This window comes from Pan paniscus, chromosome X, assembly GCF_029289425.2.
Source record: "Pan paniscus chromosome X, NHGRI_mPanPan1-v2.0_pri, whole genome shotgun sequence".
In the NCBI taxonomy this organism is placed as follows: Eukaryota; Metazoa; Chordata; class Mammalia; order Primates; family Hominidae; genus Pan; species Pan paniscus.
Window position 1 is genome coordinate 134263844 of NC_073272.2, and position 19087 is coordinate 134282930.

The 19087-nt window shown below is 42.9% G+C and overlaps 1 protein-coding gene across 5 annotated transcripts in view; it reads left to right on the top strand.

The window, feature by feature from the left end:
- The window catches only part of PABIR3 (PABIR family member 3), a 59729-nt gene that overhangs the window by 32137 nt on the left and 8505 nt on the right, over positions 1–19087 (top strand). For 4 of the 5 annotated variants that reach the window (XR_004668932.2, XM_008967183.5, XM_008967186.5 and 1 more), the window contains exons 5-7: positions 1984–2040; positions 18157–18200; positions 18301–18355. Coding sequence is in view for 4 of the 5 variants with exons in the window: in XM_008967183.5 (XP_008965431.1) it covers positions 1984–2040; positions 18157–18200; positions 18301–18355 (156 nt within the window). In the remaining variant the exon portion in view is untranslated. Of the gene's footprint in view, positions 1–1983; positions 2041–5717; positions 18202–18300; positions 18356–19087 lie in introns of those variants that run through there. The other variant, XM_034950584.3, reaches the window with a different exon arrangement.

The following is a 19087-nucleotide window of genomic DNA, read 5'->3' on the forward strand; positions in this document are numbered from 1 at the left end:
GCAGTACCGTCCAGCTTCGGCTCGGCATCAGAGGGAGACCGTGGAAAGAGAGGGAGAGGGAGAGGGAGAGCCTCTTACTGCCTTTCATGGCCACACTCCATCTATTGGTTTCTACTGGGAACCTTAGCAACCTCTTTTTCAGCCTTCTGGTCATTTCTCCAATCTACCTCCTTCTCTTCACTCTCCCTTTTTCATTTAGACCCTCACCATCTGTGACCTGGCCTGTGACCCTGCGTCTAGTCCCTCTTCCATCCACCATCAATGTGTTCTGCATGATGTTGCTAGGGTTACCTTTTTAAAGCAGATATGATCTTGTTTAAACAAGCTTTGAGGTTTAAGAACTCAGAGGAATCTATGCTCTGGGTTTCCTATTGTGCTCAAAGGCTAAAGTCCAAAAACTACAATCTGGTTTTAGCCTAATTTCCCTAAATTTGTTTCCTGTTGTACCCTCGCAGGTACTAAGTTTCAGCCACCCTGAACCTTACTGTTCCCTGAACATTCCTCTCTGCCTGAGTGTTTCCTCTCACTCCTTGAAATGTCCTCCCTCCTCTTCTCTATCTAATGAGTTGCTACTCCTCTATGAAGACTTCTCCAAGACCCACACAGAGTTCTCTGTCCTTTGAACTCTGTCCTTTGAACCCAAATCGTAACTCTGTTCTGCCATTTGGCTGTGACCTAGTTTCCGCTAACTAGACTTAGACTCTGACTTGCTCAAGGACAGGAAAATGTCTTATTTATCTTTCGATCTTCAGAGTCTAGCTCAGTGCTCTCTCTCTCTCTCTCTCTCTCTCTCTCTCTCTCTCTCTATATATATATATATATATATATATATATTTGTAGAGGTGGGTTTTTGCCATCTTGCTTAGGCTGGTCTTGAACTCCTGGCCTCAAGTGATCCTCTCAAAGTGCCGGGATAATAGGCATGAGCCTCCCGTGCCTGGCCTCCAGGTCTTTTATTTTTCTTAAAAATCCCAAGTAGCTGGGATCAGAGGCACATGCCACCACGCATGGCTAATTTTTGTATTTTTAGTAGAGATGGGGTTTCACCATGTTGGCCAGGCTGGTCTTGAACTCCTGGCCTCAAGTGATCTGCCTGCCTTGGCCTCCCAAAGTGCTGGGAATACAGGCATGAGCTACCGCGCCCGGCCTCATTCAATATTTTGAATGTACAACTCAATGTGCTCTTAAGATAGAATTTGAAACTAAGATATGGTAAACACATTATCTGGCATTTTAAGAAATAACCACGGTACAGAAAGAGTTTACAGATGAATTCTGAAGGTAATTTTCAAGCCTCATTTTCACACTTAGCTTTAAATCCCTCCATTCTTTCATTCCCCTCTTGTGTGGGTCCTCATAAGCTTTGAGAAAAGACTGAAAAGGAAAAAGTAGCCCCGAAAAAGAGAAAGGACCTAGACAAGAAGTATCTTAGCAACCAAGAGTAAAATGTGCTAAATGACTTGAAAGTGATTACCTTAAAGTCATTTCATATTATGAAAGTTTGGTTTCCCAGCTAGATTCCAGGATATTTGATGTAGTTATTCTGTTTATGATTTTTGGGCAGTATGCTTGGCAAGCTAGCTACTGATTCAATGACTGTTTCAGCTTTTTGTTCTGGGTAATACCTCTCACTAAGCTTTAATGATGGGCTAAAACTGGCAAGAAAAATGAGGCAATTTTAAGATCTAGTGCCTTAGGAAAGAAAAGGTAGAGACAAACAAAATCCTCTATTGATGTTCTGCTCTGTATTTATTATGATAACAGTTATTTTGTTCTGTTTTGGAAAGTGTTGATTTTTGATTAGTATAATTTTCAGTCAAGATCCAGTTGGATCTTTTTTTAACTTTGAACCTAACTGATACTGTTGCTGGCGTGCATAAGACACTAAATAAATATTTTAGGTAATTCAACATTGACTTAATGTTTAGATGTAATTAATCACAAACATTAAAGCAAGCTTGACTTCTATATTTTAAATTTCAGTTGTTGCCACCTCCTCCCTTTCATGGTTCCATCAGCCGCCTTCATCAAATCAAACAGGTAAGAAGACTTTCCAAACTGACAGCTGTTCATTTAAAAAAGTAAATTTTATTTTTCTTTGTGAAAATACCTATGTTTCAGTAATTCTAAGTGAGGTCACGTGTAATATTAAGTTTTTATTTCTAGGAATGATTTCTTCAAAAAAAAAACAAAACTAAGAAGCACTTTATTTGGCTTATTAACTATTTTAATTAATTAATAATTTCTAGAAATACTGCATACTCTTATACCTTGAGTCTAGCTTCTTTCTTCCAGGGATCTGAAAGTGGAATGCTACACATAAAAATTAATTTTCAGCTTCATAATAACTGTAGTTATTATTTTTTTAACCCTCAGATGAGTTTTTTTGACAGATAAAATGGTCTTCATGCTATTGTTTTGTTCTTAGTGATCTGAGTTCAGGGACACATGGTACCTCACTGGTTTATATTTTGTGCCCATGTGCACGCATGCACGTCTCTGTGTTTGTGTGTTTGTGTTTGTGTATGTGGTTGGGAGGGTGTATGTGGGTGGGTGGGTGGTTGTGCACTCCTGTGCACATGCATGCTTAATAGCACAAGCATAATACAGAATTCAACCTTTTAATTATCCAAGGATTAGCCACAGAACTCAAAAGATCAAATCACCACTACCCCACAGGTGGTATTTTTTTCTTTGACCCAGCTACAAGCAGACATTTTTTCCCCCAAGAGAGGCTTAACTTATTATTCACTTAGTACTAACAGGTACTTTACATTTGTGGTCTCATTTTATCTTACAACAACTTTATAAGGTCAGAAACTAAAAAGGGGAGAAATTTAGCAATTTACCCAATCTCCAGAGTTGGTGAATGTCAGAGCCAAGATTTGGCCCCAGATTACTGGATTATTTTCCAGCTCCCCTTTCCCTGTTTCAGTGCACAAAGCCCATAATACCATCTTGTAATCCTAGTTATTAGTCCTCCAACTCTTGCTTCTTTTCCCTCTCTCCCTTTCACCCCTGTGGCATGGCTTCCCTAAGGTCAGCTTATCCACTAGCAAGAAAGTATGGTAAAAATGGTTTTTTTCCTTTTTTTTTTTTTTTTTTTTTTGAGACAGAGTTTCGCTCTGTTGCCCAGACTGGAGTGCAGTGGCTCCATCTTGGTTCACTGCAACCTCCACCTCCCAGGTTCAAGCGATTCTCCTGCCTAAGCCTCCCATGTAGCTGGGATTACAGACGCCTGCCACCACGCCCGGCTAATTTTTGTATTTTTAGTAGAGACGGGGTTTCATCATGTTGGCCAGGCTGGTCTTGAACTCCTGACCTCAGGTGATCTGCCCACCTCGGCCTCCCAAATTGCAGGGATTACAGGCGTGAGCCACCGCGCCAGGCTGTTTTTTTTACTTTTTAGTGGGTAAAACTTGCTTTTACTCCTGTCTTTGTATGTAGCTATTTTAGAAATTCTTAAGGAATGAAACAAGTTCAAAGGAGTAAAGTGACCTCATGTTTATCTGTGCAATATGTTTCTTTGCTTCTCCTAAATTAAACCAAATATTTGAAAATGGGTTATGTGTTGCTATTTGCTGGTGAAGCTTGATATAAATCCTAATTTACACTGGTTAGGAATATAAGTTTAATGCAGTTTATTTCCATAGTAACATAATATGTATTATAAATATTTAAAAATGAAATATAAGTAGAAAATGAATGAGATGGGAAAAGAGAAAAACATTAATTTTCAGTCTGGATACTGATTGAATGGAAAATTAAGACTTATTTTCAGCAGTTTAATGGTCTGATAGATATCTTAAGTTGCATATTTCTTTTTTTTTTTCTTTGTTTTTGAGACAGAGTCTCACTCTGTCACCCAGGTGGGAGTGCAGTGGTGCTGTCTCAGCTCACTACAATCTCCACCTCCTGGGTTCAAGGGATTCTCCTGCCTCAGCCTCCCAAGTAGCTGGGATCACAGGTGCGTGCCACCACACCCGGCTAATTTTTTTGTATTTTTAGTAGAGATAGGGTTTCACCATGTTGGTCAGGCTGGTCTCGAACTCCTGACCTCAAGTGATCTGCTCGCCTCAGCCTCCCAAAGTGCTGGGATTACAGGGGTGAGCCACTGTGCCTGGCATAAGTTGCATATTTCTTTACATGCATTCTTTGACTGACTTCTTTGTCCCTATTAAACTTAACCTTTTAAGTGCAAAACAGAAATGTCTGGTTCTCTCCCCATTACCTTCTGAACTTTCACTTTAACAACATTAATAAGGGCATTGATTTTTCAAAATGGGGGGAATAATATTGGCTATCTCATAGAATCGTTTTGAGGATGAAAAGAATTACAACTGACCCTTCAACAACCTGGGTTTTTAAAAAGTAATTAATTTAATTTTTACGGGTGCCATGGGGTACATGAGATACTTTGATATAGGTATGCAACATGTAATAATCACATCAGGGTAAATGGAGTATCCATCCCTTCAAGCATTTATCCTTTGTGTTACAAACAATTCAATTATCCTTTTAGTTATTTTTAAATGTATAATTAAATTATTATTGACTATAGTCACCCTGTTGTGCTAGCAAATACTGAGTCTTATTTGTTCTTTCTAACTATATTTTTGTACCCATTAACCATCCCACTTCCTCGCCACCCCTCATTTACCCTTCCCAGCCTCTGGTAACCATCCTTCTAATCTCTATCTCCATGAGTTCAAGTGTTTTAATTTTTACCTCCCACAAATAAGCAAGAACATGAGGCTGGGCGCAGTGGCTCACGCCTGTATTCCCGGCACTTTGGGAGGCTGAGGTGGGCAGATCACTTGAGGTCAGGAGTTCGAGACCAGTCTGGCCAACATGGTGAAACCCCGTCTCTACCAAAAATACAAAAATTAGCCGTGCGTGGTGGGTGCCTGTGCGTGGTGGTGGGTGCCTGTAATCTCAGCTACTCAGGAGGCTGAGGCTAAAGAATCACTTGAACCTGGGAGGCGGAGGTTGCAGTGAGCCGAGATCGCGCCACTGCACTCCAGCCTGGGTGACAGAGAGAGACTCCGTCTCAAAAAAAAGAAAAAAGAAGATAAGTTAGAACATGCGATGTTTGTCTTTCTGTGCCTGGCTTATTTCACTTAACATAATGACCTCCAGTTTCATCCATGTTGCTGCAAACGACTGGATCCCTTTTTTTTTTTTTTTTTTTTTTGAGACAGTCTTGCTCTATCACCCAGGCTGGAGTAGAGTGGCGCCATCTCAGCTCACTGCAACCTCTGCCTCCCAGGTTCAAGTGATTTTCCTGCCTCAGCCTCCTGAGTAGCTAGGTTTATAGGCCCACGCCACCACGACAGGCTAATTTTTGTATTTTTTGTAGAGACAGGGTTTCGCCATGTTGCCCAGGCTGGTCTCGAACTCCTGACCTCAGGTGATCCTGCCTGCCTCAGCCTCCCAAAGTTCTGGGATTACAGGCGTGAGCCACCGTGCCCAGCCTGGATCTCATTCTTTTTATGGCTGAATAGTACTCCACTGTTTATATGTATCACATTTTCTTTATCCATTCATCTGTTGATGAACACTTAGGCTGCTTCCAAATCTTAGGTATTGTAAACAGTGCTGCAATAAACATGGGAATGTAGATATCTCTTCTATATGCTGATTTCCTTTTTGGTGGGTGATGTACCTTGGAGTGAGATTGCTGGATCATATGGTAACTCTATTTTTCATTTTTTGAGGAACCTCCAAACTTGAACAACATGGATTTGAATGGCGTGTGATGTGAAACCCTCCTATACGTATGGGTGACTTTTTGTATCCTCGGGTTCCAGAAGGCCCACTGTGGACTTGAGGATGTGTGGATTTTGGTATTGCAGTGGGGGGGTGCTGGAACCAATTCCCCACATATACCAAGGGATGACTGTAAGTAATTATGCATAGTGCCAAGAGTACTGCATTAAAAAAAATCTTTTTAAATGGAAAATTTAAAACATGGAATATAGAATCTTCATGTACCTAACACCCAGCTTTAACAATTATCCACATTTTGTACATCCTTTTTCATCGATCTGCTTTTCTTTTAGGGGTGGGAGAGAGTGCTTTAAAGTAAATTTCTGACATATCTTTTTACCCAAGTTTATGGGTATGAGAAGGACTTTTTTTCTCCATAATCACAATGCCATCATTATGCATAACAAATTACCTTATTCCTTAATGTCATCTAAATCCATGTTATATTTTTCCTAATTCTCAAAAATGCATTTTTAAACTGATCCAAACACAATCCAAATATGACATTTAGTTGATATATATCTCTTAGATCTCTTTTATTTGAAACAGCATTTTTATTTTATTTTATTTATGTTCCAGGATACATGGGCAGAATGTGCAGGTTTGTCACATAGGTATACGTGTTCCATGGTGGTTTGCTGCACCTATTGATCTGTCATCTAGGTTCCCTCCCCTCACCACCCACCCCGCAACAGGCCCTGATGTGTGTTGTTCCCCTCCCTGTGTCCATGTATTCTCATTGTTCAACTCCCACTTAGGAGTGAGGACATGCATTGTTTGGTTTTCCGTTCCTGTGTTAGTTTGCTGAGGATGATGGCTTCCAGCTTCATTCATGTCCCTGCAAAGGACATGATCTCATTCCTTTTTATGACTGCATAGTATTCCATGGTGTATATGTACCAGATTTTCTTTATCCTGTCTATCATTGATGGGCATTCAGGTTGGTTCCATGTCTTTGCTATTGTAAATAGTACTGCAGTAAACATGCGTGTGCATGTGTCTTTATAGTAAAATGAATTATATTCCTTTGGGTATATACTCAGTAATGGGATTTCTGGGTCAAATGATATTTCTGGTTCTAGATCCCTAAGGAATCGCCACACCGTCTTCCACAGTGGTTGAACTAATTTACATTCCCACCAACAATGTAAAAGCGTTCCTATTTCTCCACAGCCTTGCCAGCATCTATTGTTTCTTGAGTTTTTAGTCATCGCCATTCTGACTGGCATGAGATGGTATGTCACTGTGGTTTTGATTTGCATTTCTCTAATGATCAGTGATGTTGAGCTTTTTTTCGTATGTTTGTTGGCCACATAAATGTCTTCTTTTGAGAAGTGTCTGTTCATATCTTTTGCCCACTTTTTGATGGGGTTGTTTGTTTTTTCTTGTTTCAGTTCCTTGTAGATTCTGGATATTAGACCTTTGTCAGATGGGTAGATTGCAAAACTTATCTCCTATGCTGTAGGTTGCCTGTTCACGCTGATGATAATTTCTTTTGCTGTGCAGAAGTTCTTTAGTTTAATTAGATCCTATTTGTCAATTTTTGCTTTTGTTAGAATTGCTTTTGGCATTTTCATCATGAAGTCTTTGCCCATGCCTATGTCCTGAATGGTATTGCCTAGGTTTTCTTCTAGGGTTTTTATGGTTTTGGGTTTTACATTTAAATCTTTAATCCATCTTGAGTTAATTTTTGTATAAAGTATAAGGAAGGGGTCCAGTTTCAGTTTTCTGCATATGGCTAGCCAGTTTTCCCAGCACCATTTATTGAATAGGAAATCCTTTCCCCATTGCTTATTTTTGTCAGGTTTGTTGAAGAGCAGATGGTTGTATATGTGTGGTATTATTTCTGAGGTCTCTGTTCTGTTCCATTGGTCTATATCTCTGTTTTGGTACCAGCACCATGCTGTAAAACAGCATTTTCTGCCTGTTTTTTGTTCCATGCCTCTTATTTATTGAAGAAACCAGGGAGTCCATTTGTCCTGTAAAATGTCCCACATTCTGATTTTGCTTCCATGTGGTGTTACTATGTTGTTTTATCCTCTATTTCCTGTTAAATAGTTTTTTAAATTTTTATTTATTTATTTATTTAGACGGAGTCTTACTCTGTCGCCCAGGCTGGAGTGCAGTGGCACGATCTCGGCTCACTGCAACGTCTGCCTCCCCGGTTCAAGCGATTCTGTAGCCTCAGCCTCCCGAGTAGCTGGGATTACAGGCGCCCACCACCCCACCCAGCTAATTTTTTTTTTTTTTAAGTAGAGAGGGGTTTTCATCATGTTGGCCATGGTAGAGAGGGGGTTTCACCATGTTGGTCTCAAACTCCTGACCTCAGGTGATCCGCCCATCTTGGCCTCTCGAAGTGCTGGGATTACAGGCATGAGCCACCGCGCCTGGCCTCCTGTAAAATAGTATGATGAAATTTGCTTTTAATTTTAAATGAACACACAGCTCCAAGTCAATGTTAGGTTCTGGGCCAATATTTGGTTTATGTTACACCTTTCCTATTAAGCAGGTAATGGACAATTTCTTCTCAACTGTTGTTGTTAGCTGTTTTCTAAGTATTAAAGAGACTGAGACATCAAGCTAGAAGTTAATTTTCTAAACACAGTTATTATTCCTACATAGGAATTATTTTGTGTAATTTTCCTTTCTAATAAAAATTTTATTTTATTTATTTATTTTTCAGACAGGTTCTTGCTCTGTTGCCCAGGCTGGAGTGTAGTGGCATGATCATAGCTCACTGCAGCCTCAACCTTCTGGGCTAAAGTGATCCTCTTGCCTCAGCCTCCCAACTAGCTAGGACTACAGGTGCACACCACTATGCCTGGATAATTTTTTTTATTTAATTTAATTTATTTATTTATTTCTGAGACGGAGTCTCGCTCTGTTGCCTAGGCTGGAGTGCAGTGGCATGATCTCGGCTCACTGCAACCTTCGCCTCCCGGGTTCAAGCAATTCTCCTGTCTCAGCCTCCCGAGTAGCTGGGACTACAGGCACCCCCCACCACACCTGGCTAACTTTTGTATTTTTAGTAGAGACGGGGTTTCACCATATTGGTCCGACTGGTCTAGAACTCCTGACCTCAGGTGATCCACCCGCCTCGGCATCCCAAAGTGCTGGGATTACAGGCATGAGCCACTACGCCTGGCCATTTTTTAAAATTTTTGGAGAGATGACGTCTCCCTGTGGTGCCCAGGCTGGTCCTGAAATCCTGGCCTCAAGTGGTACTCCTGCCTCAGTCTCCCAAAGTACTGGCATTACAGGCATGAGCCACCACGTGTGGCCCCTAATAAAAATTGAGCTTGTATTCCAAAAGATCCGAATGCATTCAGTCTGTAGTTCCCTGTTTCCCAAAGCTCTAAACATAAATTAGTGCCATGCAGAAACAGTTTGTATATTTGCTCAGGCTGCCATTGCAAAGTATCACAAACTAGGCGGCTTAAACAACAGAAATATATTGTTTCACATTTCTTAGGGCTAGAAGTCTGAGATAAAGGTGTCAGTAGGGTTGATTCCTTCTGAGAACTGTGAGGGAGGATCTGCTCCAGGCCTCTGCCCTTGGCTTGTTGATGGCTATCTTCATGTTCACATAGTGTTCTCCCTGTACATGTGTTTGTTTCCAAGTTTCTCCTTTTCATGAAGGACAGCGGTCATATTGGATTAGGGCCCACCCTAATGACCTCATCCTAATCTGCTTGCTTCTGAATATATTCTGTCTCTAAATAAGGTCACATCCTGAGGCACTGGGGATTAGGACTTCAACACAGGAATTTAAGGGGACACAATTCAACCCGTAACAGTCTGCTCACAGTTTTTTGTTATATAGCTTTATATTTAATTCCTGATTTGTTAAACAGGATATGAGTCATTGGCACCCAGTAACAACTTAACTTTCTCTGTAGTGTCTTAAGTAAAAATCAATAAGAAGAAATTGAGCTGGGCGTGGTGGTTCGTGCCTGTAATTCCAGTGACTTGAGAGGCCAAAGCAGGAGGATCACTTGAGGCCAGGAGTTCAAGACCAGCCTGGGCAACATAAGAAGACTCCGTCTTTTAAAAAAATTTTTTTTAATTTGCTGGCCGGGCACGGTGGCTCACGCCTGTAATCCCAGCACTTTGGAAGGCCGAGGCGGGTGGATCACCTGAGGTCAGGAGTTCGAGACCAGCCTGACCAACGTGAAGAAACCCCATCTCTACTAAAAATATAAAAATTAGCCAGACCTGGTGAGGCATGCCTGTAATCCCAGCTACTCGGGAGGCTGAGGCAGGAGAATCGCTTGAACCCGGGAGCCAGAGGTTGCAGTGAGCTGAGATTGTACCACTGCACTCACTCCAGCTGGTGTGACAAAGTAAGACTCCTTCTCCAAAAAAAAAAATTTAAATTTGATCTTAGTTTACAGATTGTTTCATTCTTTCAACAAGCCTTTATTGGGTACTGTGCAGGCACTCAGTAACTAAAATCTTTCAGATGTAGTCTCCTCGGAGAGCAAAAGTTGGTAACTTACAGTTCCCATTTTTACCATGTATCCTGAAAAATGGAAAGCTAACTTTAACATCCAAGTATAATAATTCTCCTTAAACTAGGTTTCTAGTATACTGTACTCTGCTTCTTACAGTTATAATGCATGGCTGTTGACCTTTTATACTTATTTTAACAATCTTATTTTATTATAAACCATCTCAAATCCGTTTTGGAAATAGGCAAGACATAAATGAAAAAGAGTCAACACTCTTCTCCTAACAACCTTCAATAGCTGATTTTAGCTAATGCTCCAACTTTCAGTGGGAGGAATATTAAGCAGAATTCTATCTCAGTTTCACAAAACTACCTGCTCTGTACTTGTTGACCGAATGAACTACAAAATACTTTGAGTTTCACACTAGAGGAGACTATCTATATAATATTAAATTGAAGAACTATACTAACAATTACATTTTGCTGAATTTACTGTTGTTCCATTGTTTTTAAAAGACTAATTATCTTCTTAAATTACCTTTTCCAATTCCCTCATTTTCTGTACCTCATTGTATGGTATCAAAATAGTCACAGTTTTAAGACTCAAAGCTCTCGATTTGATACCTCATTGTATGGTATCAAAATAGTCACAGTTTTAGGACTCAAAGCTCTCGATTTGATACCTCATTGTATGGTATCAAAATAGTCACAGGTTTAAGACTCAAAGCTCTTGATTTATCTTCAGTTCTTCCTTATTTTTCTACTGTATCCAATTAGGCTTCTAATCCTACTAATTCTTCCTTGACAATATCCTCTTTGTTGTCACTGCTGCTTCCTTCTTCTGTCCCATGGGTCTAGATTACTGAAATAATATCCCAGTAGATTTTCTGTTTCTCCCAGTTTATCCAACTTCCACAACGAAGACCAAGATAAATTTTTTTTTTTTTGGAACAGAGTCTCGCTCTGTCGCCCAGGCTGGAGTGCAGTGGCGCAATCTCGGCTCACTGCAACCTCTGCCTTCCGGGTTCACGCCATTCTCCTGCCTCAGCTTCCCGTGTAGCTGGGACTACAGGCACCCGCCACCACGCCCAGCTAATTTTAGTAGAGACGGGGTTTCACTGTGTTAGCCAAGATGGTCTCGATCTCCTGACCTCGTGATCCACCCACCTCGGCCTCCCAAAGTGCTGGGATTACAGGCACGAGCCACTGTGCCTGGCCAAATTTTTTTTTAAAAAAAACATCATTTTCCTCCCTCTCCCTCTCCCCCCCCCCCCCCCCTCTCCCCACGGTCTCCCTCTCCCTCTCTTTCCACGTCTCCCTCTGATGCCGAGCTGAAGCTGGACTGTACTGCTGCCATCTCGGCTCACTGCAACCTCCCTGCCTGATTCTCCTGCCTCAGCCTGCCGAGTGCCTGCGATTGCAGGCGCGCGCAGCCACACCTGACTGGTTTTCGTATTTTTTTGGTGGAGACGGGGTTTTGCGGTGTTGGCCGGGCTGGTCTCCAGCTCCTAACCGCGAGTGATCTGCCAGCCTCGGCCTCCCGAGGTGCGAGGATTGCAGACGGAGTCTGGTTCACTCAGTGCTCAATGGTGCCCAGGCTGGAGTGCAGTGGCGTGATCTCGGCTCGCTACAACCTCCACCTCCCAGCCGCCTGCCTTGCCCTCCCAAAGTGCCGAGATTGCAGCCTCTGCCCGGCCGCCACCCCGTCTGGGAAGTGAGGAGCGTCTCTGCCTGGCCGCCCATCGTCTGGGAGGTGAGGAGCCCCTCTGCCTGGCTGCCCAGTCTGGAAAGTGAGGAGCGTCTCTGCCCGGCCGCCATCCCATCTAGGAAGTGAGGAGCGCCTCTTCCCGGCCGCCATCCCATCTAGGAAGTGAGGAGCGTCTCTGCCCGGCCGCCCATCGTCTGAGATATGGGGAGCGTCTCTGCCCCGCCACCCCGTCTGGGATGTGAGGAGCGCCTCTGCCCGGCCGCAACCCTGTCTGGGAGGTGAGGAGCGTCTCTGCCCGGCCGCCCCGTCTGAGAAGTGAGGAGCCCCTCCGCCCGGCAGCCGCCCCGTCTGAGAAGTGAGGAGCCCCTCCGCCCGGCAGCCGCCCCGTCTGAGAAGTGAGGAGCCCCTCCGCCCGGCAGCCACACCGTCTGGGAAGTGAGGAGCGTCTCCGCCCGGCAGCCACCCCGTCCGTGAGGGAGGTGGGGGTCAGCCCCCGCCAGGCCAGCCGCCCCGTCCGGGAGGGAGGTGGGGGGGTCAGCCCCCCACCCGGCCAGCCGCCCCATCCGGGAGGTGAGGGGCGCCTCTGCCCAGCCGCCCCTACTGGGAAGTGAGGAGCCCCTCTGCCCGGCCAGCCGCCCCATCCAGGAGGGAGGTGGGGGGTCAGCCCCCCGCCCGGCCAGCCACCCCATCCGGGAGGTGAGGGGCGCCTCTGCCCGGCCGCCCCTACTGGGAAGTGAGGAGCCCCTCTGCCCGGCCAGCCGCCCCATCCGGGAGGGAGGTGGGGGGTCAGCCCCCCATGCGGCCAGCCGCCCCGTCCGGGAGGTGAGGGGCGCCTCTGCCCAGCCGCCCCTACTGGGAAGTGAGGAGCCCCTCTGCCCGGCCACCACCCTGTCTGCGAGGTGTACCCAACAGCTCATTGAGAACGGGCCATGATGACAATGGCGGTTTTGTGGAATAGAAAGCGGGGAAAGGTGGGGAAAAGATTGAGAAATCGGATGGTTGCCGTGTCTGTGTAGAAAGAGGTAGACATGGGAGACTTTTCATCTTGTTCTGTACTAAGAAAAATTCTTCTGCCTTGGGATCCTGTAGATCTGTGACCTTACCCCCAACCCTGTGCTCTCTGAAACATGTGCTGCGTCCACTCAGGGTTGAATGGATTAAGGGCGGTGCAAGATGTGCTTTGTTAAACAGATGCTTGAAGGCAGCGTGCTCGTTAAGAGTCATCACCACTCCCTAATCTCAAGTACCCAGGGACGCAAACACTGCGGAAGGCCGCAGGGTCCTCTGCCTAGGAAAACCAGAGACCTTTGTTCACTTGTTTATCTGCTGACCTTCCCTCCACTATTGTCCTGAGACCCTGCCAAATCCCCCTCTGCGAGAAACACGCAAGAATGATCAATTAAAAAAAAAAAAAAAAGAAAAAACAAAAAAAACATCATTTTCACTTTCTTCCCCCATACAAAATGTCACAATGGCTTCCCATTACCTATTGAATAATAATAAAAATAGCTAATATGTGTTAAGCACTGAACTGTTTGCCAGGCAGTGTGATGAGAACTGTACAGCCACCTCATCATCCTCATTCTTATCGTCATCTTCATACGGATGAAGAAACTGACGCTCAGGTGACGTCACCTGCCTAAGTCTGCACAGGTAGTAGGTTATAGAGCTGGGATTTGACTCAGTTCTGTTTGTCTCCAAAGCCGGGGTCCTGACAATGACGTGATTCTGCCCAAATTCTTTAAATTCAAACTGATTATTTAAGAAACTGTAAAACTGGCCCTGTGTTACCTCTCCTGTTTTCTCTGTCATTACTTTGTAGCACAAACTCAGTTTCAGCCAAGGTAGTCTCACTATCTCCAAATCTGTTGTATTTTTTTCCCTCTCCTAAACTTTTGTTCATATGGGTTCTTCTGCTTGGAATACCCTTCCCTCTACTCACTGCTTGTTCATATTTTATACATCTTTGAAGGACTAGGTCAAATATTTATTTATGTATTTATTTATTTATTGAGACAGGGTCTCATATTGTTGCCAGGCTGGAGTGCAGTGGCACAATTGTGGCTCACTGCAGCCTCAATCTCCCAGGCTCAAGAGATCCTCCCACTTCAGCCTCCTGAGTAGCTAGGTCTACTGACATGTGTACCACATGTGCCCGGCTAATTTTTTTTTTTCTTTTAGTAGAGATGAGGTCTTGTTATGTTACCCAGGCTGATCTCGAACTCGTGAGCTCAAGGATTCCTCCTGCCTTGGCTTCCCAAAGTGCTGGGATTACAGGCATAAGCCACTGTGCGTGGCCAAATTTTAATTCTTTCACACAACTCACACCACTCTTCTATTATGGACTACCCCAAACATGTATTATTTATACTATAGACAAAAATATTTAAACTCTTTTGATCACACATCACATCAGGAGAAAATGTTTGAGTACATGCCTCCAACATAGGTACACTGCATTTACTTATACATTTTGGACATATACCACTGTGCTATTATATTATGTGAATCATAGAATATATATAAAGTAGAAATATAAAAAAGGATGAGATAAGGATGAAACGATGTTTTTAGAAAATTTAAAAATTTGGCTGGGTGCAGTGGCTCACGCCTGTAATCCCAGCACTTTGGGAAGCCGAGGTGGGTAGATCATCTGAGGTCAAGAGTTTGAGACCAGCTGGCCAACATGGTGAAACCCCATCTCTACTAAAAATGCAAAAATTAACTGGGTGTGGTGGCATGCACCTGTAATTCCAGCTACTCGGGAGTCTGAGGCAGGAGAATCGCTTGAACCTGGGAGGCAGAGGTTGTACTGAGCCGAGATCGTGTCACTGCTCTCCAGCCTGGGCAACAGAGTGAGATTCTGTCACCAAAAAAAACCAAACAAATAAATAAATAAATAAATAAAATCCCAGTTACTTAGGAAGCTGAGACATGAGAATCACTTAAACCTGGGAGGCAGAGGTTTCAGTGAGCTGAGATTGCACCACTGCACTCCAGCCTGCGTGACAGAGTGAGATCCTGTCTCAAAAAATATATAAAAACAACAAAAAAAAAACTATCCTAATGGGGGTAAAGTGGCATCTCATTGTGGTTTTGGTTTGCATTTCCATAATGACAAATGATGTTGAGCATCTTTTCATGTGCTTTTTGGTCATTTGTGTGTATTCTTTGGAGAAACATTCAGTCTCTTTACTCATTTTAATTGGGTTGGTTTTTGTTGTCACTGTGTTGTAGGAGTTCTGTATATATTTTGGATATTCATTCCTTTTCAGATATATGATTTGCAGATATCTTCTCCAATTATCCAGTTGTCTTTTCACTCTCTTGATAGTGTCATTTGATGCACAAAAGTTTTTTTAATTTCTCTAGGCGCGGTGGCTCACACCTGTAATCCTAGCACTTTGGGAGGCGGAGGTGGGTGGATCACGAGGTCAGGAGATCGAGACCATCCTGTCTAACATGGTGAAACCCCGTCTCTACTAAAAATACAAAAAATTAGCTGGGCGTGGTGGTGAGCACCTGTAGTCCCAGCTACTCAGGAGGCTGAATCGGGAGAATGGCGTGAACCTGGGAGGTGGAGCTTGCAGTGAGCCGAGATCGCGCCACTGCATTCCAGCCTAGGCAACAGAGCGAGACTCTGTCTCAAAAAAAAGTCCGGGTACAGTGGCTCACACCTGTAATCCCAGCACTTTGGGAGGCTGAGGCAGGTGGATCACCTGAGGTCAGGAGTTTGAAACCAGCCTGGCCAACACGGTGAAACCCCATCTCTGCTAAACATACAAAAATTAGCTGGGTGTGGTGGTGGGTGCCTGTAATCCCAGCTGCTCAGGAGGCTGAGGCAGGAGAATTGCTTGAATCCGGGAGGCAGAGGTTGCAGTGAGCTGAGATTGCGCCATTGCACTCCAGCCTGGGCAACAGGAGCAAAACTCCGTCTCAAAAAAAAAAAAAGCATTAATTTGGCCGGGCGCCGTGGCTCACACCTGTAATCCCAGCACTTTGGGAGGCTAAGACGGGCGGATCACAAGGTCAGGAGTTCAAGACCAGCCTGACCAACACGTGAAACCCCATCTCTACTAAAAATACAAAAATTAGCCGGGCCTGGTGGCATGCGCCTGTGATCCAAGCTACTCAGGAGGCTGAGACAGGAGAATCGCTTGAACCCAGGAGGCAGAGGTTGCAGGAGCCGAGATCACACCATTGCACTCTAGCCTGGCCAACAGAGTGACACGCCATCTCAGAAAAAAAAAAAAGTTTTTTAATTTTGATGAAGACCAGTTTATCTGTTTTTTGTCTCTTGTTGCCTGTGCCTTTGGTGTCATATCCAAGAAATCATTGTGAAATCCAGTGTCATGAAGATTTAACCTTATGTTATCTTCTAAGAGATTTAGAGTTTTGTCTTTTAAGTTAAAGTCTTTAATTCATTTCGAGTGAATTTCTACATAGGGTAACAAAAAAAGGGTTCAACTTCATTCTTTTGCATGTAGAGCTCCAGTTTTCTAAACATCATTTGTTGAAAAGATTGTCCTTTCCCCATTGAATGGTCCTGGCATCACTGTTGAAAACCATTTGATCATGTATTATGTAAAGGCTTATTTCTTTTCTTTTTTTTTTTTTTTTGAGATGGAGTCTAGCTCTGTCGTCCAGGCTAGAGTGCAGTGGCGTGATCTCGGCTCACTGCAAGCTCCGCCTCCCAGGTTCACGCCATTCTCCTGCCTCAGCCTCCCGAGTAGCTGGGACTACATGCCCCTGCCACCACGCCCAGCTAATTTTTTGTACTTTTAGTAGAGACGGGGTTTCACTGTGTTAGCCAGGATGGTCTCAATCTCCTGACCTCGTGATCCGCCCACCTCGGCCGCCCAAAGTGCTGGGATTACAGGTGTGAGCCACCGCGCCCGGCTTGAAGGCTTATTTCTGTGCGCTCTATTCTGTTCCATTGCTATATGCATGTTCTTTTTTTTTTTTTTTTGAGACAGAGTGTTGCTCTCTGTCATTCAGGCTGGAGTACAGTAGTGCAATTTCAGCTCACTGCAACCTTTGCCTCCAGGATTCAAGCAATTCTTGTGCCTCAGCCTCCTGAGTAGCTGGGATTACAGGTGTATGCTACCACACTTGGCTACATTTTGTATTTTTGGTAGAGAAGAGGTTTCACCATGTTGGCCAGACTGGTCTCGAACTCCCAACCTCAGGTGATTCGCCTGCCTCGGCCTCACAAAGTGCTGGTATGCATCTGTTCTTATGCCAGAACTACACTGTTTTGACTATGTAGTTTTGTAGGAAGTTTTGAAATCAGAAAGTATGAATCCTCCAGCTTTGTTCATCTTTTCAAAGACTGCTTTGGCTATTTGGGGTCCTTTAATATTCCATATGAATTTTCAGATGGGTTTTTCTGTTTCTGTAAAAAATGTGATTGGGACTTTGGTAAGGGGCGCATTGCATCTGTTGATCACTTTGGGTGGAATTGTCATCTAAACATTGTCCCAATCCATGAACATGAATGTCTTTCTGTAGGTGGGTTATTTAAAAAAAAAAACTACCTATGTGAAAATGATACTTGTATATTAATAAAAAGTCAAATAATATAGCAATGTACAAAGGAAGAAAGAACACATTACTCCAGATCTCACTACTCATTGATAACCACTGTTAAGTTTCTGGTGAACATCTTTCTGAGCACCTCTCTTACAATTTTACATAAATAGGATCCATTTGTCTCCCATTTAATATGTAATAGTTGTTTTCTGATGTCAATGACTAGATTTAAATTATGTTTGTCTCATCATTTACTTAAGCAAACTTACCCTGATAGACATTTAATTTGTTGTCTGTGTACTGTAATTTTTATTAATATCATAGTATTAATGGCCATCCATAGCTATTGTGGACTAGTTTCTTCTCTGTCCTAGTAGACCTTTAAAAAGTTCAGGGAAAACTGTAGAATTTTGAATGCTTAATGTTTTTGCTTTTGAATAAAGAAAAGTACAAAGTTTTTCATCTAATCAGTTCCTGCATATCTGATGTACTGTAATGCATAAGTAATAGATCTTTGGTGTGATAATTTGTGAAGCAATAAAGGGCAGAGAACCAGATACTTGTTTAGAGATTTATTTATTCTCTAGTTCTTCTATAGCCTAGTGAATAAAAATAATGGTGCATCCAAATGAAATCAAATTTTATAAAACCATAGGAACTGGGTATTCAGTTTATTCTCATTTTCCTACCTTTACAGGAAGAAGCCATGGATTTAATAAATAGAGAAACAATGTCTGAATGGTGAGTACTGTACTTTGAATTACTATTCTGATAATTTGTATACTTAATTATATCTTTTCTTTCAGATAGGCAAACTGCAGTTTTGATTTCTTTTTTGTAGGAAGCTACAAAGTGAGATACAGATAAGTCACTCTTGGGAAGAAGGCTTGAAACTGGTATGATATTATAACTTCAGTTTTGTAGAAAATTTCAAATTTTTACTGACTTGCAGTGTCGGCATATCTAGTTTTGCTGTAATTTCTAGAAATCTAAGCTCTAGTTTGAAACAAAAATTGTATCTGTTGCATAAATAATTTTTGAGTGCTCTTTTTAATTTTTTTTTTTGAGACAAGGTCTCACTATGTTGTCCAGGCTGGTCTCGAACTCCTGAGCTCAATGGATCGTCCTGCCTCAACCTCCCAAAATGCTAGGATTACAGGCTTGAGCCATTGCGCCTAGCCCTTGATTGCTCTTGAGAAATACTTCATGATTTACTCATAAAAATAGCTATCATTATTTGAAAGTGGGGTTCAAAGTAAACAGTTTTGTGACACAAAACCATAGCTATTGTGGACCAGTTTCTTCTCTGTCCTAGTAGGCATAATAAAAGTTCAGTTGCACTAGTTAAAGTGCTTAGATAACAAAACAATAAATGATTTCACTCCCTTCTCCATAATTTATGAACTATATATTAGGAGTCTTAAACCACAGACAATAGACTTTCTAGAAAATTATTGCATTTTTATGCCTGTGTGTTAGTCCGTTCTCACATTGCTATAAGGAAATACCCAAGACTGGGTAATTTACAAAGGAAAGAGGTTTAATTGACTCACAGTTCTGCATGGCTGGGGAGGCCTCAGGAAACTTACGATTATGGCAGAAGGCACCTCTTCACAGGGTGGCAGGAG